This window comes from Alligator sinensis, unplaced genomic scaffold, assembly GCF_000455745.1.
Source record: "Alligator sinensis unplaced genomic scaffold, ASM45574v1 scaffold583_1, whole genome shotgun sequence".
Classification (NCBI taxonomy): Eukaryota; Metazoa; Chordata; order Crocodylia; family Alligatoridae; genus Alligator; species Alligator sinensis.
In genome coordinates this window covers 508,935-536,090 of record NW_005841983.1, presented here as the reverse complement: position 1 = coordinate 536,090, position 27,156 = coordinate 508,935, and the positions used below count along the sequence as shown (strand labels likewise).

The 27,156-nt window shown below is 39.7% G+C and overlaps 1 protein-coding gene across 2 annotated transcripts in view; it reads right to left on the bottom strand.

Annotated features, from left to right (window-relative positions):
• SH3KBP1 (SH3 domain containing kinase binding protein 1) overlaps positions 1-27,156 on the bottom strand; it is a 343,403-nt gene that overhangs the window by 18,125 nt on the left and 298,122 nt on the right. For both annotated transcript variants that reach the window (XM_025201103.1, XM_025201104.1), the window contains 3 exons: positions 11,249-11,329; positions 8,905-9,067; positions 3,220-3,305 (listed from right to left, as the gene is read on the bottom strand). In XM_025201103.1, the coding sequence (XP_025056888.1) occupies positions 3,220-3,305; positions 8,905-9,067; positions 11,249-11,329 (330 nt within the window). The remainder of the gene's footprint in view (positions 1-3,219; positions 3,306-8,904; positions 9,068-11,248; positions 11,330-27,156) is intronic.

The window sequence follows — 27,156 nt, the reverse complement described above, 5'->3', positions numbered from 1 at the left end:
CCCCCCCCCCCCCCATTTATGCAAAATAAAATGCTTGCTCCCCGGAGGGAGCCAGCAGATCTCAAGGTGTAGTCTAGCTGTGCAGCCCTCTGGGGAGGGAAGAAGAGGTTGGCCATATGAAGGGGAGCCCAAGATGGCTGCCTCCCTTGCCCCTCACTGCTGATTGGCTGAGATGTTGCCTATTGTGCAGCCCCACCACTCTCCACCAGTTGGTGGGGGGGGGGGGGGGACCACACATGACAGACAGACTATACAGCCAATCAGCAGTGAGGAGCGGGCTCACTGGTGGGCCTGTGAAAATGGTGGCCAGCCCCATGATCTCCCCATGAAATCAGCCAGCCACCTCCTTAAGTTAAGTAGACCCCTAGTCATGCTGCTGGGAAAAGAATGGTGCCTAAATTCAACCCTTTCCATTGAGGATAAGGGGAAGGGTGGGGCTGTGGTCTCTCCTCCCCTCAGAGTTCATCAGTATAGATAATAAAGGGCGCAGACAGAAGTGCAGCTCCCCACTGTAAGTGAGAACGCTTTGCAGGAAGCACATTGCGTTACAATGATCCCCTGGAACAAACAGAAGCTCACTGTTAGTTCCAGGGGGAAGGGGAATCTAGCTGCTGGCTGGGAGCCTGCAGCTGGTTTCCCTTAACAATTTCACCTCCTCTCTCCCAGCCTGTCCCCATTTCAGAATGGGAGGGGGGGGAAAGGGAGCAGAGGGAACTTGTTATATAATGAGGGTTCAGATTTTCCCCCAATTGGCCATATCTGAAGCTGTTTGTACCTATGACTTATGTTTGGTCACAACTATAGACTGCTTTCTGTGGCCAGATGAGGCAAAAATTGTCACTTCTGTCTGCACCCAAAGTTAAGGCTGTTTTGTAACAGTCATAACCACAGATCATGGTTTTCTTTAATTAAAAAAAAAAGTCCCCAATATATATATAGCGGTGTTTCATTTTAATCATGGAAAACTCTGGATTTGGGGTCACTTATTTTAATTTAAAAATTGGGGATTTATTTATTTATTTATTTTATCAGAGAATACCAGGATCCCACGTCATAATCTTACACGTGTTCCAATTTAACCTGTAAGTGCTTTAAAATTCATCTCAATCCACTATCATTTTTGCTAATAATTTCTTGTTACCTGAAAAATTTGATAGACTGACTGCCCCGTCCTCAAAAAATCAATATAATAGCAGCAGGCTGTGGCACACTCTGGGCTACTAATCCATTTCCATCATTCAGGACAGTCATTCGCTATTACTTAGTTTTAGCCTATACCATTTTAAGTCACCATATAACTGTCTTCTCCTTCTTAGCTGTGTATTTCCTTAACAACCTTTTCAACAAGGGGTCATCAAAACCACTTAGAAATCAGAGGTAAATATTATCACTAGGCCAATTCTCACTCCCATATTATAATCTTAAAATAAAACAAAACAGCAATAACAAAAAACACCTCTAACTGGCTAGAAAGGCATCATCTGCCCTTGCAGATGTCATGCTGGTTTGACCCTATCATGTTATACTTGTCTAAGTGCACATGCTATTCTATCCTTGGACTTGGTTTGTTTTCCTCACTAAAGATACTTTAAGTTCAGCATTTAAAATCTTGTGCAACATAGTGCAAAAATGGTTTACTTGGGGGGCGGGGGCTTTTTGTTGACTTTACCAGTTTGTTTCCATTCTATCAAAAAAAAAAAAAATCAATCTGGAAAATAACAAATATTGTTCTGAATCAAAATTACTAGGAAGCCCATTCTTGCTTTACTCTGAGCTCTTATCAAATAGCACTAAGTGCATTCAGTGCTAGATATAAAAATTTACAGAGCAGCACACTATTATATTATGTATGAAACCATAAACTGTTGCCAGTACACAAAGGCCTAGCAGCTGTGAACTACATTTATACAAAGGAATAAATATATTAAATGCCAAAATGATTGCATTTCCATATTCTGTTGGCGTTAATATCAAATTATTCAGAAAATATAATAATGTACAGCCATAAAACCAGTTTTTACAATATAGCTGTAATTTCTAATATTGCTGCTTACCCTCCAGAAATCTGCAGGAAATACTGTTTATTCTTAGCTAAAATAAAGCAGACTGACAGCAACAAATTCCAAAAGCAGACACTTGATTATTGAGACCAATAATAAAGTTCACTTTCATAAAGTTAACCAAAATAATTTTTATGCTTCCTTTTTATATATTAAATTCACATTTTACATATGTATTTTAAAGTTTCACTTTTAAGCCTGAAGAAATGTCAGATTGGTTCTTGGAAGTACAACATTTTACTATAATGTGTTAATATTAGTGGTTCTAGGAAGAAACCACAAGTTTAAAAAAATGCATGCTACCAATGAAATGTAGAAATGCTTACATTCAGGACAACGTTTCTGCCTCTTACAAAAACACGTTTGCTGCTTCACAGTTGTTACTGAATTGAGCGACAGAAACAGATGTCATTGGAATACTTCCATTTACAAGTGACACTGGCCCTGGGTTTGCTTACAGAAATGTGACAAACTATAACACCTCATTTTCTGAAGGACATTTACAACAACCACAACCTCAGTGCACAACTCTTAAGGATTTCAAACTCAGGAATGGAAAAGAAAAGGAAAAGGAAAAGGAAAAGGAAAAGGAAAAGGAAAAGGAAAAGGAAAAGGAAAAGAAAAGAAAAGATTTTTTCTCTTTACTCCTGTCAAGGTGATTCCACGATTAAACTGTAAGTGTTTCAGGGACACCAACTGTTACTTTAAATGCAGTACAGTTCTTTGCTAACTTTAAAAATTAAACAGATGCTTGCAATAATGGTTTTTTTAAAATTTACTCAGTCTCTCTTCCCTTACATTTGCAAATACAAGCCTTTAAAACATTAAAAATATCAAATGTACTAAACATACACCTTACAAAACACAGCAGACTAATTATTTGGACTAGCTAACTGCTTCAGGAGGCTTTTAACAGCACAGTCTACTTCCCATTCAAAATATCCTATAGTTTGATAATTCTCTTTTCTACTTTCTTTAAAAGACTAAGCAAAAAATGTGTTTAACTTTTCATTTAAAATTCATTATGAACCCATTATTCCGTTCGTTCTGGAGCACAGCAAAACCATGAGACCACAAATATTTCTACCACCATTTTGTCAGAAGAAATACAAAAAACATAACATAACTTTGTTAAAATCATAAAAGCACCAGAACTTACCAATATCACTGCTTCTTTCTGAGGAGTCCTTCTCAAGGGTGTTGGATACTGTACTGCCCACTAGTTCAACTTTTTGACTATCACTCCTACAGTGAGAAAAAAGAGGAGATATTTATTAGAGATTGTGTATGGGTTAGAGGCTATAGACGGTTAGCTTGAAATTAATATAAAGAAGGGCAGAGTGTTCCCCCTGTTTTGGGTGCCACAGAACAACCTGTCAGAGAGAGTCGTCTTTAGTAAGCAGACATACTGTCTGGATTAACCTTATCTCATTTCTATTCAACACCTGTCAAAAAGGCTATTTTAGACACAGTAGTCTCCCTAAACAATTCCTCATATGTTCTCTGATTTTAGATATTTTTCAAGATGTTAAGGTTTACCCTTCAGAAACTTATCCATAATACAATTGTTTCTACCTAATTATCAATGCAGGGATATAGATGTGATAGTGATGGGTAAAATAGTTGATAAAACGTAGCTGAGAGACCAAAATTTCAAGCTAAGATAATGAGGTCCAGTAGCTCTCAGTACTATTCATAAAGTCATTTTCTTCATCATGATGAGTGTCCCCCACTAGAAAATAATTTTCTTACCCAGTAGTCATGTCTTTAGACTATGAAATCCCTTTCCAGAATTTCAAAAAAGTCCCATGGCCTGGGATAGTTTATTTGACAGAGAAAATAAATAAAAATTATTTGTAAGAGGGAAACTGCAATTTTAAGGGAAGCAGAGATTAAGCCATGAGTAATTCTTCCTTCCTCTTAAGCAAAAACTTCTATACCATGATAGGCTTAGTCTATCAAAACAAAATGACTAATCGGGCAGAATAAAATTAAATCAAATGTAAGAACATACTTTAAAAGTGCACAGGTCTGTAAATCTACAAAAGAAATTTCAAGAGAGCCATAGTTCACTTAAATCAGTGTTTCTTAACCTTTCTAGGCTACATAGATTTGACCCATTCCTCAGAAAATATCAGCTCTTAATTTTCACTCTTTTTTGACTACAGAAATATAACAGAGCAAATTCTTCTTCTGGGTTGCATAAAACCCAGAACGACCACAACAGATCAAAAAGTTTAACACCATGGATTTCTATACGAAAACTATGGGTTTATCTTGTGAATCAAATCACACCTAACACAGTGCATACTCTACAGCACCCCTGAAAGGATCTCAAGACACCCCAGGGTGCCATGGCACCCTTGTTGAGAATTGCTGACTTAAATGGACTGATCTATGGATTATTGTATCTATACAGCATTATGCACATTTTCGCTATATATGGGTAAAATGTACCAAATATGGAACAGTCCCTGCAACAAGCAGCCTAGACGTTCAGTATGTTGCTTGAAAGAGCCGCATTAGCCATTCATAAATTGAAATACAGCACAAAATACTAGGGCGTTTATAGGTGTACTCTGGGAGGTGGGGGGAGGGAAGTGCTTTAGTTAGCACAGCTCTGTGACCTATATATCACGTGCATCAGTGTCCCTGTGCTGAAAAATGGCAACAGGATGCTTTGAACTAAAACTCATCAAATGACGCTAGTACATGTGACACTGATACACATGACGCTGGAGTCTGCTCCAATGCACTGTAACATGTGAAGGGAGCAGCCTCCCTCCACATGTATATGAGCTGCTAAAGACAGCATTCACTCTTTGCTTTTCATTAGTAGATGTAACTTTTCTGCTTCTGTTGGTATAATCTGGTGAAATATGGCTTGAAATTTAGCTAATGATGCCTGATTTATAAGTATGAAGGTGGTACTATCTATTAGAAAATGAATGGACATTATTTCAGACTACAAATAGTGTAATGGATAAGTCTGACATCCTTTGCTAGAAACTGGGAAAAAGTTATAGAAAAATTAGACACACTCATAAATTACATTACTGTAGGCTAATGAGAACTGGAAAATGAGTTCCTATTATAAAATATTACATTGGCAGGAAGTCCCTAAAAGGTAAGAAAACAGGAGAAATCACAAGAATCCTGGCACACTTTATTAGTAAAATGTGGTAAAATGTGATAAATGTGGGCATTCAAAATGAGCAACTTGATCAATAAAGGTTCTTTATTTTTCTAAAACTGCTGGAAGAAATATATAACAAAATTGCAATGTCTTAGTTGGCATAGCCACCAAGTGGCCTACACTGTACTTCCCTGGAACTTTCTTTCACATATATGCTTACTGGCAAAGAAACAGCATTTCCTAGAAGTGTTCTGAAGAGGGAATACTTAATGTTTGGGACAAGGTGGTAAAGTAGGGTGATTATAGGGCTGAGTTACTGTGACTGAATTTGATGTCATTGCCCTAATCCAGGAGAAAAGTCTTTATGAATGCTAGATGCCCTACAGAAGCTCCCATCTGTGAACAGCCAGGCAAAGGCTGGAGAAGTTACCATAGGGCTGCTTATGCCAGATTGCGGGTAATGATTTGATGCGACTTACACGGCCTCCAGATTTTCCTTAAAAAATTAATACCAGCCATTTGTCAGTGTAAATCAGGGTAAAACTTTGCAGTCTCAGCACAGTTAGGCCTGGCCTATACTAGAGAACTTAAACTACTGGTAACAGCTATAACCAATCAAAAACACTGTGTGTTCATATTGGCTATGCTGTCTTGGGAAGAAGTTAGTTACAGTTTTCCTCTACATACATACTAGTTGCATGGCTGTGTTAGTACCTATTCCAGTCCCCCAAATCCTAACCCGTGACCATGAGGGGTGAAAAAAAACAGTTACTGAAACCCCTAAGATGTAAGGTACTGACACACAACAGTACAAAGAGGCAGCAGCAACTGAAATCTCAGGGGAACGTGTTACAAATCTACAGGAGCCTTCTCTGCCCAGCTCCCCACCCAAATTGAAGCATTTCTGCAGTTCTGTTTCAGTCTACTATTCCAACTGGCCTGATGCTTACAGATTTTGGTATAAGATACCATAAGGGCCTTTCAAAATATTTAGCAGCTGATTAAAAAAGGGAGGAAGAAGGACCCAGGAAACTACAGGCCAGTTAGGCTTACCTCGGTCCTGGGTAAGCTTTTTGAGAGAATTATCCTGGCGCATGTCTGCGAGAGGCCATCAGGGGAGGTTATGCTTAGGGGCAACCAACATGGGTCATCAGAGGCAGATCCTGTCAGACCAACCTGGTGGCCTTCTATGACCAGGTCACAAAATCCTTAGACACAGGTGTCGCAGTGGATGTAGTCTTTCTGGACTTCAGGAAGGCCTTCAACACTGTCTCTCAACCCATTCTCTTTAAAAAACTTGGGGACTGTGGCGTCGACACCTACACAGTCAGATGGGTCACTAGCTGGCTGGAGGGCCGCGCCCAGAAAGTGGTGGTGGACAGGTCTTATTCGACCTGGAGGGATGTGGGCAGTGGGTTTCCCCAGGGCTCGGTCCTCGGGCCCGCACTGTTCAACATCTTCATCAGTGATTTGGACGAGGGGGTAAAAAGCACCTTGTTCAAATTCGCGGATGACACTAAGATGTGGGGGGATGTGGGCACGCTAGAAGGGAGGAATAGGCTGCAATCGGACCTGGACAAGTTACAGGGATGGGAGGATGAGAACAGGATGGGTTTCAACACTGATAAATGCAAGGTACTGCACCTGGGGAGGAAGAAACAGCAGCATACCTACAGGCTGGAGAACTCTCTTCTCGTCAGTGCAGAGGCAGAAAAGGATCTTGGAGTCATTATTGATGCCAAAATGATCATGGGCCGACAGTGTGGGGACGCAGTTAGGAAGCGTGCCTTGTCATGCATCCACAGATGCATCTCAAGCAGATCCAAGGAGGTGATCCTCCCCCTCTATGCGGCACTGGTCAGGCCGTAGTTGGAGTACTGTGTCCAGTTCTGGGCGCTGCACTTCCGGAGGGATATGGACAACATGGAGAGGGTCCAGAGGAGGGCCACCTGCATGATCAGGGGTCAGAAGGGCAGGCCCTACAAGGAGAGGCTACGGGACCTGAACCTGTTCAGCCTCCACAAGAGAAGGCTGAGGGGGGATCTAATGGCTGTTTACAAACAAGTCAGGGGGGACCAGCGGGCATTGGGAGAGTCCCTGTTCCCCCGAGCACTACCAGGAATGACAAGAAATAACAGTCACAAGCTGGCCGAGGGTAGATTCAGGCTAGATATCAGGAGGCGCTACTTCACTGTCAGGGTGGCTAGGATCTGAAACCAACTTCCAAGAGAAGTGATGCTGGCTCCTACCCTGGGGGTCTTTAAAAGAAGGCTGGATGAACACCTTGCCAGGGTCCTTTGACCCCAGTACTCTTTCCTGCCATGGCAGGGCGGGGGTCAGACTTGATGATCTGCTAATGTCCCTTGTGACCCTACCAACTATGAAACTATGAAATGGAGGTGACTATTAGTTAGAAAACAGCCATATCCTGCAAACTATATTTTAAAAATAGACCATTTGTACTCTAGGTTTCAAGGTTCTTAATTATCCAAATAATTAAAAATCTATTCCATGGATTATTTAATTAATGTTAAATTTCAGACTTATTCCCATAAAACATCCTTATATAGGAGAACACAATACAACCTCCAGACTTGATAAAGCCATTAATTTAAATTAACTGATAAAATAATTAGGAGTAAAACTGTTAGCAGTGGTGCTCCTTAAAGGGGTTTCATCAACTTTCATGAGATAAAATTGGCAGCAGACATCACAGTCTAGAGGAACGCCTTAAGCTACTTTTTTTTTAATTGACTGGATTTTAAGTACATGAAAGAGGGAAAACACTGTGTTTTGATTTTATTTAGGTTCTTAACCTGCCTTTATCAACCTAGTACCACCTGAGCACCAAAACTTAAAAGAATAGAACAGCGAGGAGACCAGAGATCAAAGTTTTATTATTATTTGCCTGTGCCATAGATAGTGCATGACCTGGGGCAAGTCATTTAAACTTTGTTTCATTTGTTTTCCCAAATGTGAAACAAAATTAATATGATTCTACCTCATAATTATGCTGCAATGCCTAATCTGTTAATGCTGGTAAAGGGGGATAGCAGCCACTGATGAAAGACAAGGTAACGGGTAATACCATTCCAAACTATCTTTCAAGTAGGGTTCCAGCACAGTACCTTGAGTATATCCTTGCGTAATTTAAAATACTTATTGCAAAAAATTTTTAAATATGTTCAAATGTTGTCTACAATGGCCAAAGACTGAAACCAAGTTAGACCTTTCTTAAAAGCAATATTATTTATAAAGGTTACAGGCTAACACATTATTCTCAAGTCAAGTAGGCAGGGCTACCAAACGGCACTGTCTAATTTAGAGTTGCTCCAATTATTGTAACTTGAGTTCGTTGCACGGCAATTAACTGGCGTTAACTAACATCACTGCAAGTGCTTGGTAGACCCTCCACAAATGCTGGACTAGGAACAAACAGCTGTGAACTCTGTGTTAGTACACTAATTAACTCATACTAAATAACAGTTAACTTACTTGAATTACAACAGCACCAAAACATCTAATCTTTCAAGGTCAGTGTGACAGCTTTATGGTACAATATCTAACTAGAAGACTCCTTTTTATTTTGTTCCTTTAAATAAAATTAAAATATGAAATTAACAGTAGCATCAACTGCAAGATCTAAAATCTATGAATCTGTAGGTTGTCTTTTATTCCAATTCATTCCAGACAGGAAAAGAACAATACCTTGCGTGAGTCACAGGCACAACTGGTCTTTCTGGTCGCCGTGGGGGCAATGTACCAGGTTTGTTCAGAGAGTTAGTTTTGGGTGGTCTGGGTTTCTTTGGAGGTATAGCAGGAACTGAAGGCTTCTGCAATTCCAACTGCTTTTGCTCTCTCTCTGATCTTTCTTTAAATCAATTTTTCCCCAAAAAGAAAAAAAGAAATTATTAAGTGAAATTCTCTGGCACACATCAATTTACAATTTACAGAACTGATGATTCTTAGTTAAATAAATCTAAGAAATGTCTGCATTTTTCACTGTTCTACCCCTTAATAAGTTTTAATGTACTGTGCTTTAATGAATCATACACCACAGAAATAGACGCTGGCAATTTTTCTTTGTTAAAAATACTAGCAGAAAACATTCAACATGATAACATAAAATTGTGCTTCAAGGTCTGATTTCAACTCACAAAAAGAAATGGCATTCAGATTCCTCGTGGTGGAAATCTTTTGACCTGCTCGTGCACAGGCACATAAAGAGATCTAATGGGTTAAGTTAAAGACAGTATTTTTGTTATATTTTATAAAATGAAAAAGTATGAACTGAATAAGTTACAGGATTTCTGTGGTCCTCTTTCACATATCAAAGGTTCACCTGAATGTAATACCCCACTGGGTTAATGTGTTGAAGGCACGCCAGTTTCTGCAGGCCACAGAACACAGATGGAGTGAGCTTGCCCACATCAAGTCTGACCACCTTCGGTTCCTCAGCCTGAATGACTAGGTACCCACTTGCAGCTAGGTCAATGCCTTTAAGCAGGGCTTGAACTTGCACCTTTGGCACAACAAGATGCCTACTGCATTGCTGCCGTATTCAGTTTCTTTTATAACTACTTAATATTTTGCTATAGAAATCACAACTGAAACAGAAAAGGATCAGCGACAAAAGTCATCTTGCTCATCCCTTAAGTCATTAAAAGTACATTAGATAAAGGTGCAAGGTAGGTTCCAATGCCTTCTCTTGGAAACTATTCCTCAATCTATCAGAAAGCAGGCACTTTCACACCAATGCTCCTGTTGTTATTATTCACATTGTGGTAGTGCCCAAGCACCCCACGCATTTTTGCTTAGCACTGTATTATATAGACACATAATAAGAGAGATCCCTGCCTATACTTATATGCCTCTAGCACATTCAACAATTCCTTTTCTTTCTTGTAGAAGGCAGGACAGGGTGGCACCTTAGAGACCAACTCATTCAGGGAGGCATATGTTTTTGTAGGTGGCAACCTACTTTGTTAGATGTGATGAGAGCAAGGCTACTAAATAAAAAGTAAGTTAAAGAAAATAATTTAAATACAAATTATATTTGGAGACTCAATACCTACAAATAACTGGCGCTGCCATGGGCACACACACAAGGACCCCCAAAAGAACAAAAAGTTAGGAAATCCTAGAGTTAAGGCTGCCTGTGCTACCTAATTTGTCCTCCAAGGAAAATCCATTACCATTGGCTTCTTACAGACATTAAAAAGGTGCTTTATTTTAAAAGTTGGAGGGCTCCTGCATTGAGCCCAGCACATGCCCAGAAGAGGCATCGCATTAATTGGACCCGGCTTGCCCAATGTCTGCACAGATCAGGTGCTTTAGTGGGGATTTTTTGGTGCTTTTATCTAACAGCTGACTGAATCAGGTTGTTTTTTTTTAATGTCTGTAAGCAGCCATTCTTTTTAATAATGTGGCCACATGCTATTTTTCCTATACAACCCCTGCCTCATTTAATTGCACACAAGTGACTAATTACATATTTTGTTTTTTTCTTATTGCTCAGGCATACAGGTGATACCTTATTTTAATACAAATTCTTCAAACCTTGCTCTGAAGGTAGAATTCGTATTTCCTTATAGGCTTCTCTGGGGTGTTCATCACTGTAACATTCAAGTGCTTCACAAATCTCCTGTGATGAAGGGGTAATACCCTCACTTTACAGATGAGGAATTGAGGCACAGAGGCATCAAGGCAAAAAATATCTGATAATTATGGGCAAGACATTCAAGACACCAAGAACTGGATTTTGTTCAGCACAGCATTATTTAGCCTTTTATACAGCTGTGAATACTCAGCACTTCTGTACTGGCACAGCTGTGCTATACAATCTACTACAATGATGTAGTATTATTCCCTTATCTTTGTTCCAGAAATTGGCCTAGAAACAATCGTCCAATACTTTCCAAATCTACATAATTGCACACTTACAAGAATGGAGAACAAACAATACATTTATTGGAAGACTAGCAAATGAAAACTTGAATCAACCTCCTCTCCTTGCCACTCTGCAAAGAGCAAACAAAAACACATTTCATACCTTTCTCTTCTGTTCGATTAGGAAGACATTCTGGCCTTTCTGGAGGTACCTTTCTGATTTCATGCTTTCTGTCCGTGGTAACTGTCATAGAAACAGATAAATTTCCAAAAAATGGTTTCTACAACTATTCAGTAAATAAACCAATAAGAAAGATGTGAGTTTTTTTAGTTTTTCTCCTCGATTTTAAAATTGCACAATAAACTAAAAACATGCATCTATTTTCAAGTAAAGTTGGTTACACTGTGAAAGCATAAAAATATCACAATTGTGCAGTGCTCACAGTTAAGTTAGTGTTTTTGAATAGATCTTAGGAGTGCAGGAACTTGACAAAATGAAAATGCTAATTAATTTGTCAATAAGTATAAAACTAAACAGATTCCAAACTTTTAGTATGAATTTTAAAAAGTTTAAAATGTTGCAATCCTATAAGTATGTATACCAGAAGAATGATTCATATGGGGGGAGGGTGGCGGAAAGAGTCCTTCAGAGTTATCCATTAAATTGGAAAATTTTAATAACAAAAGAAGGGAGAATTAACATATATAAATATCCATTTTTTTCATTCAGTTCCTGCCTGCATTATAATTATTTATACACATTAAATACTGTTCATGTTTAAAAGCAGTTTAACTAAGAATCAACACAGAATGATTTGTCTATAAGACACAAAATTAACTAGGATTTTTTTTTTTTTTTTTTTTTTAACTTTTATCATCATCAGTTCAATTCCACAAATGTTAGCAATAGTGAGAACACTAGTAATTATAGTGCTCTTGTGACTGTTAACATTTTAAAAGAACACATTAGATAAAGATTGTCAGGACAAGACTATATATATATATATAGGTGTGGCACATATATAGGTGTAGCAGGATTTGATTTTATTGTTAAACATCGATGAGTCGAATTTACCTCAGGTATCCAGGTTGTAGCCATATTGGTTTAAAGCAGGGGTTGGCAACCCCTGGCGCACGTGCCGAGCATGGCACATGAGGCCGTTTTGCTCGGCACGACACAGCCAGCCCTGGCTCTGGGTAGCTGCTGGAGCCTGGGCTGCTCCCAGCAGGACTTGCAGCATCCCAGCTGCCTGCTGGGAGCAACCGGGCTCTGTGGCTGGCAGCAACTACCCCGAGCCGAGGCCGGCTGCAGCTGGGAGGCTCCAAACAGCTGCGCCGGGCTCTGGATCCCTGGCATCAGCTCCATACCAGCATGTGCACCCACGCATCATAGCAGGCAGTGGGGGAGGTGCCAAAGGCAGCGCAACCATGGTCTCTCCCCTACTTCTGGCAGAGAGCTGGTGACTGGGCTCTGGAGCCCGGCACAGCTGTTTGTAGCCAGCCTGGGCTCTGGGCAGCTGCAGCAAGCAGTGGGCAGGCTGCAAACAGGTATGCCAGGCTCCACAGCTCCGGCATCAGCTCCATGCTGGCAGCGACTGCATGCGCATCTTGGGGCAGACGGCAGGGCAGTGCAGCCCGCCCTGAGGTGCACCTGTTTGCAGCCTGCCCACTGCTTGCTGCAGCTGCCCAGAGCCCAGGCTGGCTACAAACAGCTATGCCGGGCTCTGGAGCCCAGTCGCCAGCTCTGTGCCGGAAGCGGGGGAGAGACTGGGGTTGCGCTGCTTCAGGCTCCTCCCCACTTCCCGCTCCGAGGCGTGCCTGCACGTGCCAGTACATAGCTTATGCCGGGGATCCGGAGCCCAGCACAGCTGTTTGGAGCCTCCCGGCTGCAACCGGCCCCAGCTCAGGGTAGCTGCTGCTAGCCGGGAGCCCAGACTGAGGGGCAGAGGCAGCAGGCCTGGGAGCAGGGCTGGGGGGCAGCAGGGCTGGGGGGGCACAGGCTTTGGGTGGGGGGCAAGGGGCACACGCATCCTGCCATGTACCCCCTGTCCTCATTTTGTTTTTCTGGCATGCTGGCACTCCGGCACCTTCCAAGGTAGGCATTGTGGGGGTTTTCGGCACTCCGGCCAAAAAACGTTGCCTATCCCTGGTCTAAAGGCTACTCACAGACTCATGAAACAATATTTTAATTGTTAATAAACAAAAGAGGGGAAGAACGGAAGGGAGTAGCAGGCAGGAGTATTGAAGGCTGGCCTCTTTAAAGAGAAAAACAGCCCCAGGTCTAATGACTCGTCAATTAAGCAATTAGCTGATTATTCACAGGTGCCAGGAAGTGGGGTGGAGGGAGATAACAGGCTACTTAAGCCCCTAAACAAAGCCCAGAAAAAGGCTGTTCCTGATGCCTGAGTGGGACAACTCAGCTGCAGCAAACTGGGAAGAGACTGTAAAAAAAGGAGAAGCAGCCTACTGTTGAGACTGGCATACAAACAGAAGGATTCCAATTAGAAAGGATCTACGTTTTGGTGTTTTCTTGACCTTTTTGTTGTTGGGTTAGTTTGTTGGTTTTTATGGGGTTTTGGGGGTTTTTTTTGCTATTTCAGGGGTGGAAGATCTTTATGTTGCTTATTTAATTGAAAAATCAATAAAAATTGAAATAAATGCTTAAAATAAACACTGATATTATCTGTCAAAATTTTTTAAAAATTGAATTCTAGCCTAATTAAACAGCATTTCAAGTAATGGAGACTACTGGCATCAAGTCTCCAATAGCTGTCACAATGTTGCTTTCACAGCTTGACATGAACTAATAAGCAGCAAAGATTTCCTATTGTAAACAAGAAGTCATTCTAATCCCCAAGTACATTTTATAAGAACTATTGTAACAGGTTTTGGCTTCACTGCACTGGCCATCTACAAGGTGTTAAAAGCATTTTAGCTTAACAGTGTTTAAAGCTGCTTCAGGGAATACTTAACATTTTAATAAGTACAGTGAATAGGACCTACTAAAAGGGGAAGCAGAGCAGGAAATACACTATAAGGTTTTTTGGTTAAATCTGTTCCCTTTTATGCAATGTCTCTCTCAAATGCAGTTACATTTTTTTAAATATGTCAATCAGCATTTGATCCTTACCTGCATCAGGTCCTTGGCATTTAAGACTCAATGATAAGTGCCCATTAGTGATGACTTCTGGCCATTTTTTCTCTGTGACTGCTCTGTTGGACAAGCAACACCTCTACAAACCCACCATGCCAATAAATATTACTGAATTTACTGACCAGTATTTTTCTCTTGTTCAGGGACATACCTGGGCACTTCAGCACCCTGGGTGAAAGCCCCTGGTGCAACATCAGTGACTTCTATTTTTGTGTTCCTACCTAACTTGGCACCTGAGGCTGAGGCCCTGGTAACTCTGGCCCTCTTAGTTATGCTGCTATTCCAGATAGAAGATACCACTGCAAGAATCCCAATTAAAACTACTCTAAAATAATGAGTTTTATCTGGGAAAAAAGGTCAAAATCCTGCAAAACTTTCCCAGTGAGCATCTCAAATATATATAAAGACAAAAGACTGCAAGTCTGGTCCCTATGTGGTTAGTAAACACTGTTAACACAGACTTAGTCTGAAGATGCAGTTAAAGTTTAGCTATACCACTTCATAAAAAAACCACATTTCAAATGTGTGAGGATTCCTGACAAAGTTTTATTTGTATTATAAACAAAAGTCCAACTCTAAATCTATTAAGTAAACTTCTAACCTCTACTTATACTTTTATGCTTAGAAAAATAATATTTTGATCTCTAATTATTTAGCATAAAACAGAATTTTCAATTAATTTTTTTATGACATCCTACCAAATATTCAAAACTTTATAATTATCATCAGCATCAAATCAGACCTTGCTATGATGGGTAAAATAAGATAGGTTGCCTTGGAAAAACAGTAATTTCACAGAGTGAGTGATACATAAAATAGTCATTCATAATAAGTATACCATATTTCACTCCCAGCAGGCTTTATAAGCCTGTTAATACATAATCAGAGAACCACTGCATCTGCACTGTATAGTCTAATCAAGTGAACTGAGCATGCAATTAGGAACCAAAATCGCATGGAGTTGTAGCTTTGCTCAAACAGCCTTGAGAAAGTTCTTTGGGCCTCCATTTTCATGTCCAAAAAAAAATGGGCATATACCTGTCTGCCCACAGAGCTATTGTGATGGTTAAATAGCTAACGCTTGTGGATGCAAAGATCTACATACAAGCTAAAAGTTTTCTTCTTTTGTTTGGTAGAAGGGAAAACTAGGGAACAGATATATTTGGTAGGAAATGTAATATCTGTAGGACTTTTCCCCAAGATATATGCATGATTATAATTTCATTTGCAGATGAGAAATTTCTCTTTTATATATCATGCTTTATATAATGTAACTACCACTAGATGGCAAAGTTATACTGCTCTCTGAGAGCAAGGATTCAGGTAGATCCTCAATCTTAATATTGAATCTTCTGCACTTTTAGGCACCTCAAGAGAAAGTTGGAAGTGAACTATGAACATGAATAAGCAAATGATATTTCTATAGTTTTAATTTTGTAGTCCAGAAGAAAAGCTTGGTTGATTTTAATAGTTTCAGTTAGAGTCCACTGAGTTATAATCAGCTGTCCTGATCCAGCAGGCAGTTTTATTTCAACTTCAAGATCTGAAGCAGAAGAGAACTCACTTTAGAAATTACTGAAACTTGGAACAGAAAACAGTAGTTAGAAATCCTGACTAGATTCACTATGTCTACACTACCCTTCTTTACCTTAACTTTCCCAGTGGAGGCCAATGTACCTGACTACACTGGCCAAGTAACTCATATTTCAGCTGCATTAGCATAAACCATGTTTGATACCAGTTCAACTCTAGTAATTTGCTTTTAGGTCCATCCACTCTAAAATACAAATGTCAGGGGTGGTGGCTGACACTCTTAGAGCAGTTTCAACATGGTTTCTATTAGCAGCATTCTTAACCCTAGTTATAAAACAATCAAAAAAGAAACAGCACCTATGGTACTGCACCTACAACTGGACCCCTGCATACATGCAGAGCTATGGAACCTAAGTTGCAAGTGTGGTGGGGCCATTGTGTTATAGCCAGGTCCCTGGATGTGGTTTCATTGGTATGAAAATGTTCATGTCTAGCATGAATCAAGCCTGCAGGTGAAAGCCTAATGTATTTCCTTACCACAGTAACTAGCCTATAAGACTTTGAACTGAACCTCAAAGACCCATGGTCTTAACTACACGCACAAACAAGTTGCATATAGTTAAGCAGGGGTTTGGGCTGTAGCATGCACTTAAGTTCTCTGAAATATCAAAGCTCTTTTTTGACACACATACACACACAAAAAAGGAGGTTCTTGTCTGGTCTGCCTGGTTGAAATTAACCATAATTAGTTAGACATAGTTGACAGATACTTGGCTGGGATGGTTTAGTTCAGGATGATCCCGTCTTGAGCAGGGGGCTGGACTAGATGACCTCGTGAGATGCCCTCCACCCAAGGGTGTTGAGGGAGCTGGCAGGGGTCATCGCGGAGCCCTTGGCCCGGCTGTATGAGCATTTGTGGTCATCTGGCCAGGTGCTGGGGGATTGGAAACTGGCTAATGTGGTCCCTGTTTTCAAGAAGGGGAGTAAGGAGGACCCAAGTAATTATAGGCCTGTAAGCCTCACCTCAGTGCTCGGGAAGATCTTGGAGAGAATCATCAAGGAGCACATCTGTGGGGGGCCTGCAGGGGAGATCATGCTCGGGGGCAATCAGCATGGGTTCAAAGGCAGGTCCTGCCAGACCAACCTGATTGCCTTTTATGACCAAGTAACTTAATCCTTGGATGATGGTGTCGCTGTGGACATAGTCTTTCTAGACTTTAAGAAGGCCTTTGACACTGTCTCTCACCCCATCCTCATCAATAAATTAAGCGACTGCGGCACTGATGCCTGCACAGGTGGATGGGTAAAACATTGGCTGATGGGGTGCACCCAGAGAGTAGTGGTGGACGGGTGGTAATAAACCTGGTGAGATGTGAGCAGTGGGGTACACCAGGGCTCGGTCCTCGGGCCTGCACTGTTTAACATCTTCATCAGCGACTTGGATGAGGGGGTGGAAAGCACGCTGTCCAAGTTTGCTGATGACACTAAGATGTGGGGCGAGGTGGACACACTTGAAGGGAGAGAGAAGCTTCAAATAGATTTAGACAGACTACAAAAGTTGGTATTGACTCCAAGATGAACATGAGCCGCCAATGCCAGACCGCAGCCAGTAAGGCCAGCCATACCTTGTCATGCATCCAAAGGTGCATCTCAAACTGGTCCAGAGAGGTGATACTCCCCCTCTATGCAACTGTGGTCAGGCCGCAGTTGGAGTACTGTGTCCAGTACTGGGCGCTGCACTTCAAAAGTGATGTGGCCAGCCTGGAGAGGGTTCAGAGGAGGGCCACCCGCTTGGTGAGAGGGCAGCAGGACAGGCCCTATAAGGACAGACTGAAGGACCTGAACCTGTTCAGCCTCAGCAAGAGGAGGCTGAGGGGGGACCTGGTGGCTGCCTACAAACTCATCAGGGGGGATCAACAGCAAATAGGCAGAGCTCTTTTCTCCCCAGCACCACCTGGGGTGACGAGGAACAATGGTCATAAGCTGATGGAGAATAGGTTTAGGTTAGAGATCAGAAGGCAATATTTTACAGTTAGGGTAGCCAAAATCTGGAACCAACTTCCCAGGGAAGTGGTCCTCGCCCCTACCTTGGGCAAATTCAAGAGGAGGTTGGATGATCACCTGTCTGGGGTCTTGTGAACCCAGCATTCATTCCTGCCTGTGGTAGGGGGGCAGGCTAGATGATCTGTTTAGGTCCCTCCTGACCCTAGCTACTCTGAAACTATAAATATCAGAATTAAGCTCTTAACATAGTATTTTCAAGTAAACATTGGTACACACGCCCTCCTTCTGTTCATTTGCAATCTATTAAAAGGCAGACCACAATCTTTCAGGCTCATTTAATTGTTTGTTTTGATTCTATTTACTATGGTCAAGAAATTTTTTTGTACATTTTTTTTATGCTAATGACTTCAATTTAAATTTGTAAATACATGCATTTTGAATTAGATATGTCAACTAAAGTGTGGTAGATGAGATCAGTAACACCTTACCTGACCCTTGTTTGATGACAGGAGCTGATGGAGGTGGTGGTTTCTTAGGTCTCTAAAGTTAAAAAAAGAAAAAAAAGAAAAAAAAAAAAGATGACAGTTTGCTCGAAAGTGTTTATACACATTCAAGTCTTGATGTAATCAGACAACACTGAAAATAAATCAAAGCCTTTAAGTTTTGAGGCAGTCATGCAGTTTCCTAGTACTACATTCATTAAGAAGTGTTACAATAAATGAATCGAAATTAATTAATAAAATGCCACTTTACTAGTTTTACAATTATAATATTATTTTAGGAAAAAATACCCTCAATTGTTAAGTGGCTTCAGATCATTGAAAACAATGACTTTTTATATACTGAAGCAATCTATGCAATTAAGATTTAACCTTGTAAAAAGCAAACACCACTTGGAAAAACAAGTGGGAATGGCAGGAGCTACAATGTGTTTCTTAGACTCTGCTGGGGCATAAATGCAGAATGCAGGAAATATTCTAGAGGTTACATTTGTCACTTAAACTATATGGTGGTTATCCCATTTGGAAAGAATAGGTAATAAGGCTTTCTGTGCCTGATGAAATGAAACTAATTATTCACATCAATGGCCTTCTATTTGTCATTTATTTCCTTTGTTATCACCCTCCCTCCAATGGGGCTGCTACACTGTGCACGCTAAATAAATCTGATCATTGAATCAGTTCCAAAACAGTTTCTCCTCTCCTGGGGTGGTTTTTTCCTTTTGTGTTTATATGTATGTGTGTGACAGCCATACTGACACATGCTGTAAATGCCTTGGAGTGAATGCAAAAATCAAATAGGGCACCATGCCTGAGCAGATGACACACAATTTAACACCCACACTAAAAAGAAAGGGGAAAAAAAAAGGTCAAAGTGATGGAGAATAAACTTCTCTCACAAAAAACCTAAGGAAATAAAACAGGTAATATTCCCACTACGACATCCTTTTTTATTCCTGTGGAGGATGGTTTTCCTGCTTACTCTTCACACTCTGAAGGATTCACATCACTGTCACTAGCCACCTGAACACCTGTGTAAAGGATACCCTTTTTAACTGGCAGCACTGGTGGCACTGCCTGCCTGTAAGGATCCATACAAATCGTGTTATTAAACCCTGTTTACAGTTCCTCATAATTTTGCCAAACTTTGACTACGTGGGCTAAAATTGTCTATCCCTCTTATTTGCTTCATGCTGACATTTTTGGGAAAATTTCTGTCAGAAATGTTTTAGCTAGCTCCAAGAATGAGACTTGGGGGGGAAGTCATTGGGTTGCTCATTAGAAAAAACTGGAATTTTTTGCTTGAAATGCCACAGAACCCCTATTGTTTTGGTTTGAAATCGAACAGGAAATGGTTGTAATGTCAAGGCTATGCTTTGCTATACCTGAGAACAAGCACCCAAATTTGGCCAACTTACACCCCTTTAAAAATTTAGTTGGCACAAACTCAGAGATATGCCAGAACCCAGACACAAAACTGTCCAACGTTTCTATCTTTAGAGACCATCCAAATTTATCACTGTCCTTAGACTTGACCAGATGGCACATGCACCATCCCCAAGAGTGACACAGAGTGCTCCAAACCCAAGATTTTGGGGACCAGAAGGATTACTCTGTAAAGACACATCTGTATTAGACTCTAAAAGAAAGAACAGTGATTCCCCCTGCACAGCCTGTCTGGAGGAGGAAGCCATCTAATGTGCAATATCAGAGGGATACTGTCTGAGTGGCTGGGACTGGCACGGAAAACCAGAGGATGGGACTGCGCAGGCAACTAGGGAGTCTTTGAATACTGGAGTAGGAGTATACACTCTTCCAGATGAAAATGGAACCCAAGGTTTCTGAGTTTAGACTGGATATCTGGAAAAACTTCTTTACTGTCAGGATAGTGAGGTGGTGGAATAGACTGCTTAGGGAAGTTGTGGACTCCCCATCACTGCAGAGCCACTGGTTGGGAATGATCTAGGTGTATTTATGCCTATATTCTACTATACTATGGGTATTTCCCTTGCTGGCTGCCCTCCCCCCCACTATAAGTCTTGAGGTGTTTTGAAGCCTCTCTCAGAGGTATTGGGTGTTGCTTGGCTACAGCCAACTTTGGGGACTCTGACTGGGATATGCCAATACTCCTACTGGGACCAAAGCCAGAGGTTCCTGGCTAGAGGGTCTTGCCCCTCCACTCAGGGTCAGACCAATCACCATATTTGGGATCAGGAAGGAGTTTTACTCTGTGGTCAGACTGGAATGGACTGTGGGGGTTTGCCTTCATCTGCAGTGGGGGGCTTAGCCTCTACCTGGGATCTCTTAAGCATATACTGACAACATTTCATAGAAGTGGGACATTGGCTGCCATGGTTCCCCTGCTTTACCTGTGGCAGGTCAGGATCTAGGTCTGTGTTGTTAGGATTGGCAATAGTCTTATGCGGAGTTTAGATTATGGTTTGTATAGGATGGTTTGGCAAAGAATGATCCTGCCTCAGGCAGGGGGTTGGACTAGATGACTTCTGGAAATCCCTTCCAGCCTTATTTCTCTATGCCTCTATCAGTGTTACCAGCAAATAACTGAGAAATCCACTGGTACGCACATACTGGTCCATGCAGAATCATAGAAAAGTAGAGCTGGAAGGGGCCTCTACAGGTCATGTAGTCCAACTCCCTGGCCGAAGTAGGATCATCTCTATCCAAAACATCCCATACAAATCCTTGACTAACATTACTAAAACTACACAGCCAAGGAAGAGGACCACCTCCCAGGCTACAGACTAAGGCAAAACCCGCCACAGTCTGTACCAATCTGACCATGGGGTAAAAGTCCACACAGAAGATGACAACTTGTTGTCACTTTCATCATTAATTCAAATGGCAAAGTCAGTACACCTGATATCAAGGCTGTAACCCAGATAACGAACCCTGTGGTGTCAACATGCTACCACATGAGGGGACTTAATTTTCAAAAAAGCGACATGGAAAAAAAGGTATGCAACAAAAAGCCTACATCAAGAAAACATGAAAGTTGCAAAGTATCCACATGCAAACAGCGTACTAGACGCCTGGAATAACTGATCACACAAAATTAATGTGCTCAAACTGATTTTTTTTTTTATCAACTTGATTTTCCAGAAGGTAGGCAATTTCAATCTTCTCTTCTTATTTTGAGCTCTACCTTTGGCATTAATCATATTGGATAAGGATGGAAATAATGCTATTGGTTCTTTTGGAAACATTTTTTGTTTTGTTTTTGATTTTGCCTTTTGTGTGTTCAGTTTTTTGTTTTTTAAATTAATTCTACCCAGTTTTTCATAAAGACTGCACTTGTAGTGTTACCAGCATACAATATATCATGTACCTTTAAAACCTTCAATTCTTTTGGAAAGTATTACTCTTTGCTGTTTTAAATCTATGTATTAACCCTCTTTTTTCCATTGACAAGCCATAAAACTGATGATGCCTATGAAATAATTTATTTGTATGTCCTCATTTCACTTTAGTGCCCTGTTATTTACACTTCTTTGAAGGAATAACCTATGTAAAACCTACATAAGACTTCAGAATGACTGAACCCGATTTGTTCTTGTCTCTCCCTAATTCTGGTGTCTGGGCAAATGCAGAGACTCCTTTGTTATATTTTATTCAGAATATCAGATGCCGTATTCAGCAGTTTGGATATACGGCAGCTGTGATTTTCTTTTTTGAAACAGAATCAATAATATTAAGTAGGAATTCATTTTCCTTGCATGGATATTTGCCACCATTATTGGGTTATTTCCCCTTTTGACCAACTATTTTGTATTCATTGTTAGCTCTTTCTTTACATTTTCATTTCTCTCTCCACTTGCAGAATTTACAAGTTTTAATCTGTCCTGAATAAGTACACCCAGGGTGAAATACTTGAATCACTTCTGTAAATTGCTCATTTGATGCTTCATTGAAGGCAATTTGTTAGCATAAAATAAACCTACAATTCTCTTAGAAGTTTAAGACTTTGCCTTTCAGCTACTTTTATGGTATAAACATTGATGGAGCACGGTCACTTTATTAGGAGCTGCAGATAAACTGAAACTGCAATTGATGGTACAAGGCTTGGAATGGAAGTTTAAATGTTGGCATTTAGTGCTAGAAAGCACCCAGACTGTAAGATCAAACACACCAGTGCTGTGCTCTTCCAGTTCAAGAGGCAAAATTGAATTCAAGGTCACATTTGAAGCTGATGATTCTAAAAAACAATAATGTGCTTCTGTGCTGAACATCATTAGTTTATGCTTTGTGACAAAGCATTTGACAACGTGATTTTTGACAATTAGCAAATATGTTATTCATTATATTGGCTCACTCAATCACTTGTTTCTTCCAATTTATATTGAACTGTATAAATCGATTTTTGGTTTGGTTTGGTTTTTTTTTACTAAAACACCAATCACCTGTATAGTCCTCATGAACTAAAACAGGACTGAAAAGAAGAATTAAAAATAATATGAATGCTTCAAGTTTTATCTACAAACACATTAAAAGGGTCTTATAAACAATTTAGACTTTTTGATCTCAGTGACCCAACTTTCTGTTTACAAGCTCATGTCTTTTCCTCACTTCAAAATCCAAGAGACAAATTATTTCATTCACTAGTCATGTCTCTTCAAATATAGGATACAGTCATGAACATATTCTGGGGAGATACTGAAAAGGAAGTGAGAAACAAAAGACACGCTCCCCCATTTTTAATTTTTTTTTACTATCTAGAAACAGCTGAGACGAGTTTCCAGAGTGTCCATTATTTGTATCCCATTCAACAGGCTATAAGAAGCTTCAAACATGATAGATTGTTCTGAAGACTCCTTTTTTCACTCTACATGCCTGTCTTCTTTAAATTTTTCTTCCAATAAGTCATATGTATGACTAGTTTCTCTACCTGTATTTAAAAGAACAGATGTGCATTTTCAGAATATAAGGGATAAGAACAGATTTTTTTTATATAGTATTTCTATAAACTTAGAACCCACATGAAGGCTGACTCTCTACATTCTTCTTCCTTCCACTGGAAATAAGCTATACTATCTAATAAAGGATTTTTCAGTTTGATTTACTTGAACACAGTAAAATCTTATCCAAGCAGACAGAATCTCCTAACAGAGTTTAACATAACAAAGAACACACATATAAGAAGCTTATGTGAAGATATTAATTTAAAATATATCCTCATCTATTTTATATTAATCTATATTATAGATCTATTTTATATTAATCTATATCTGGGTAAAGAGAAGTAAAACAGAGTGCCTTTGGGTCTCCCTATATGAAGTTTACTTAAACCTCTAGTACACAGGAAGGAAGGTTAAAGCACAGGATTGGTAGACATGTTGCAGACTTGTTCAAGATGTGGCAAGTCAATTAAGGAAAAGAGAAACAATATCAAACATGCCTAAATTTACACAATTAACTTCATATTTAAGTGCTCGAATGGCTTAAGCTTTTGAGAAATGATGAATATCTACAAATCTTTCTGAAAATCCTCATATAAAATAAGAAGAAAGTGAAAGGCTAGAGAAAAAATCTGCTCTTCAAAATAAAACAGGCAAACAGGCATGTTGTGGCTTTGTTGGTAATATACGGCAAGAACAACAAAATTAAAGGTGCTGAATGGAGATGTCTGAAATCAAAAGAATTTCGTGCCCTGAGAAAAGAAGTAGAAAAGTGTGTATGCTTGAATATCTACAATATTATTATATTAATTATGCTCATGATATTTCTAACAGCCAAGCCACATTTAAATTTTAAATACACTATTCATTTTTAGATTGTAAGGACAGCACATTTGTGCTGGAATTTTGTCAGTGGACAGGCTAAATAAGAAAAGACATTTTTTTTTTATTTGAAAATTCAACCTTACTAAAGTTGCTCAAGCTTCAAGGTTTCTGCCTTTTCTGAAAATCACTTTCTTGTTATTAGGGGGCTAAAAGCCAAGGTATCCACTCTGATATGGGATGACATTTTACTCTGTGAAATATTTTTTCTCCTCTTGCCAGAGCTGTAATTTCACCTTTATCGTCAATAAGTATTACATTGGGGGTGTGGAGGGGGGATGGGGATGTGTGCCTGGTGCATGTGTGATATCAAGCTTTTCAAGTTATTTAATCTGTTGCCTCCAGCATCCAATTTTACTGTCAGTACTTGAGGCAGTGTCAGTGATTCTTGGTTTTATCACTGATGACTTACATAATTATTCTGAAATAATGGGATAGTCTTCTCACAGAGGAAAAGTCGACCACGTTGTCTCAAACTGTGACAGGCTTTCCAAACAGTGTTTGGAAAATAAATAACTGTGCCTATTTTAAGATAAGCATCAGCAGAAAAAATATTCTTAGCCTTTCAATTTTTTTAATGGATTCTAAGACAGTTCAAGTAAATGCATCATGAAACAAGCTTCCTCCACTCAGACAAACCAGTTTGGATTTCACCCTTATCTTTCATTCTCTCTCTAAACAATGGCTGCTGGCAAGTCAGGATGACATCTGTCTAAAGCAGGTGGTAGACTAATGTTTCATGTTCTATCACAAACGTATTGGAGGCATGTTAATGATTCTAATAATCATTACACCATCAAACTTGGCAAAATATACCATAATGTTCAGGCACCCTGCCTCATTTAAATTTAGAATGAAGCACAGAGGGCTCTAAGAACAATGCAGAAAAAGGAAGGATGACTGGGTTTACCAGCAAACATAATAGCTCAAAGAAACTATACAATATGACCTCAAATGATGAATCTAATCCAATCTAATACGAATTTTCATTTCTACTTGGGAGAACTTTTACAATCTCTACTCTCTCCTATGCCTGATGAAGGGTGAGTGCGCCCAAAAGCTTGCAAATAAATAAAATAATTTGTTTGCAAATATCTAGTTGGTCTAATAAAAAATATCACCTCTTCCACAAGTTTTGAATCCAATCTAATGCTCTTGTTATCCAGCAATTCTAGTTTCCCTGACCATTTTTGTTTTTTTATTGTACTGAATAAGGGACTGGACTAGATGGCCTTGTGAGGTCCCTTTCAGCCCTACATTCATATGATCCTAAATGTATCATATTTAAATTTCATAGATTTCATAGACACTAGGGCTGGAAGGGACCTCAGAAGATCACTGAGTCCAGCCCCCTGCCCCAGGGGCAGGAAGTCAGCTGGGGTCAAAGGCTCCCAGCAAGATAAACATCCAAATGTCTCTTAAAGGAGTCCAAAGTAGGTGCTTGCACTACCTCTGGAAGCAGTCTGTTCCAGGCCTTTGGGGCTTGGACAGTAAAGAAGTTCTTCATAAACTTGAAGGAATTTAGAACCATTTGACCTTGTCATCCCTTGTGATGACATAAATCATATCTAGAGGGGAATTTCATCTCCAATTTGATTCCATATTATAAAGTAAAAGAGGGAAACAATTACACTTACTTCTTTTTCAAAATCAGAGGATAGGAGCTTGACAAAATTATCTGGAAACACTCCACGTCTGCCATTGAGTTCTCCTTCCCACCAGCCTACATCAATGCAATCCTAAAAAGACATTAAAATAAAACATAAAATTCAATATCTACATGTGGTTCCATAGTTTTCTACAACCTTCAGGCTTTCTCCTAGAGCATGGCAATTTTTTGGAACTCAAGGTCTGCTGTCCTAAATGAAAGCTACAATAATCACCCTGCATCCTGTTGTGATGTGGAATGATGAAGGAAGAACAAAACCCATATTGTAAGTTCTTAACCAAGCCTGCCTGGGCTTAAAGCAAAATATCACCATTTCACTAAATTAATTAAACCAGTCAGTTCTTTTGTTAGGTATGATGTTAATTCCTCTCCATTTTCATTTTGGTGAAATAAAATAATTTTACGCAACTCCATTAAATTTTAGATTTGTATTCTAGGTAGTTAAAAGTCTTTTTTTGCTTTTCATTTCAAATCTCTGGTGGTAAAATATCTTCAGAAAGATCCTGACACATTCAAACTACCTTTAAAATTAGATTTCAGCACAAGTATGTTTAAAAATGGTTATATATCTGTTCATCTGTCATTGATTATTTATATGCTTAAATCTAGCACTGCAGTAGTCCATGAATGGCATGAACTAATGTATGCAACAGAACAACATGCAACTAAGATGGTGACAATAAAGACCCTGAATTATGACTTCAATAACTGAATTGGGCAGGAAGCATAAGCTGTTTCTAAATGAAACAGAAAATTAACACCAATATCATATAACAAACAATGAAAGTAAAATAGGAAAAAATGATTTAATGAGCTTTATTAAAATTGTGGCTGGAGATAATAGACTGTATTTAGTGCTTATAAGTTTTCTAGAGCTAACTGTTTCAGTTAATCTTTTATACCTAGGATGTGTGCCTCAAGCCAAAATCCTTGTTTTTTTTAAATGGTTTCATATTAAACTACCTGCTTTTTCTGCAAATAAGATTAGTAAAAAAAAATATTTTGCCCATGTTAAAATAATTTTTACAACCATATCAGCAAGAGCTCTAATCTTTTGGCTGGATTTAGAAAGAAGGTTGAAATTCATCCTGAAGACTGTTCTTTTTTTCCTTCTCCATAAAAAAAAATCACCAAATATGACTGAGTTCTATATCTCTGATATGCTGCAAATCCCGCAAGTTCAACAGAAACTAACAAAAATTTGGCAGGTGAATTCCTCTGAATAATTTGAAGTAGAGGCCTGTAGTATGGATGGCCAATCATTGCAGATGACCCAAATTAGGGGTTGTGGCAATACATTTGTGTTGGGCAGGCTTCCTTTTTGGACTGCAGGGGCTGAGGAGAACTTTCCCTAAAGTTGCACTGCTTGACTCTAGCAGTGCTGTGATGCGGGACCACAATGTGCAAGAGCAGGAA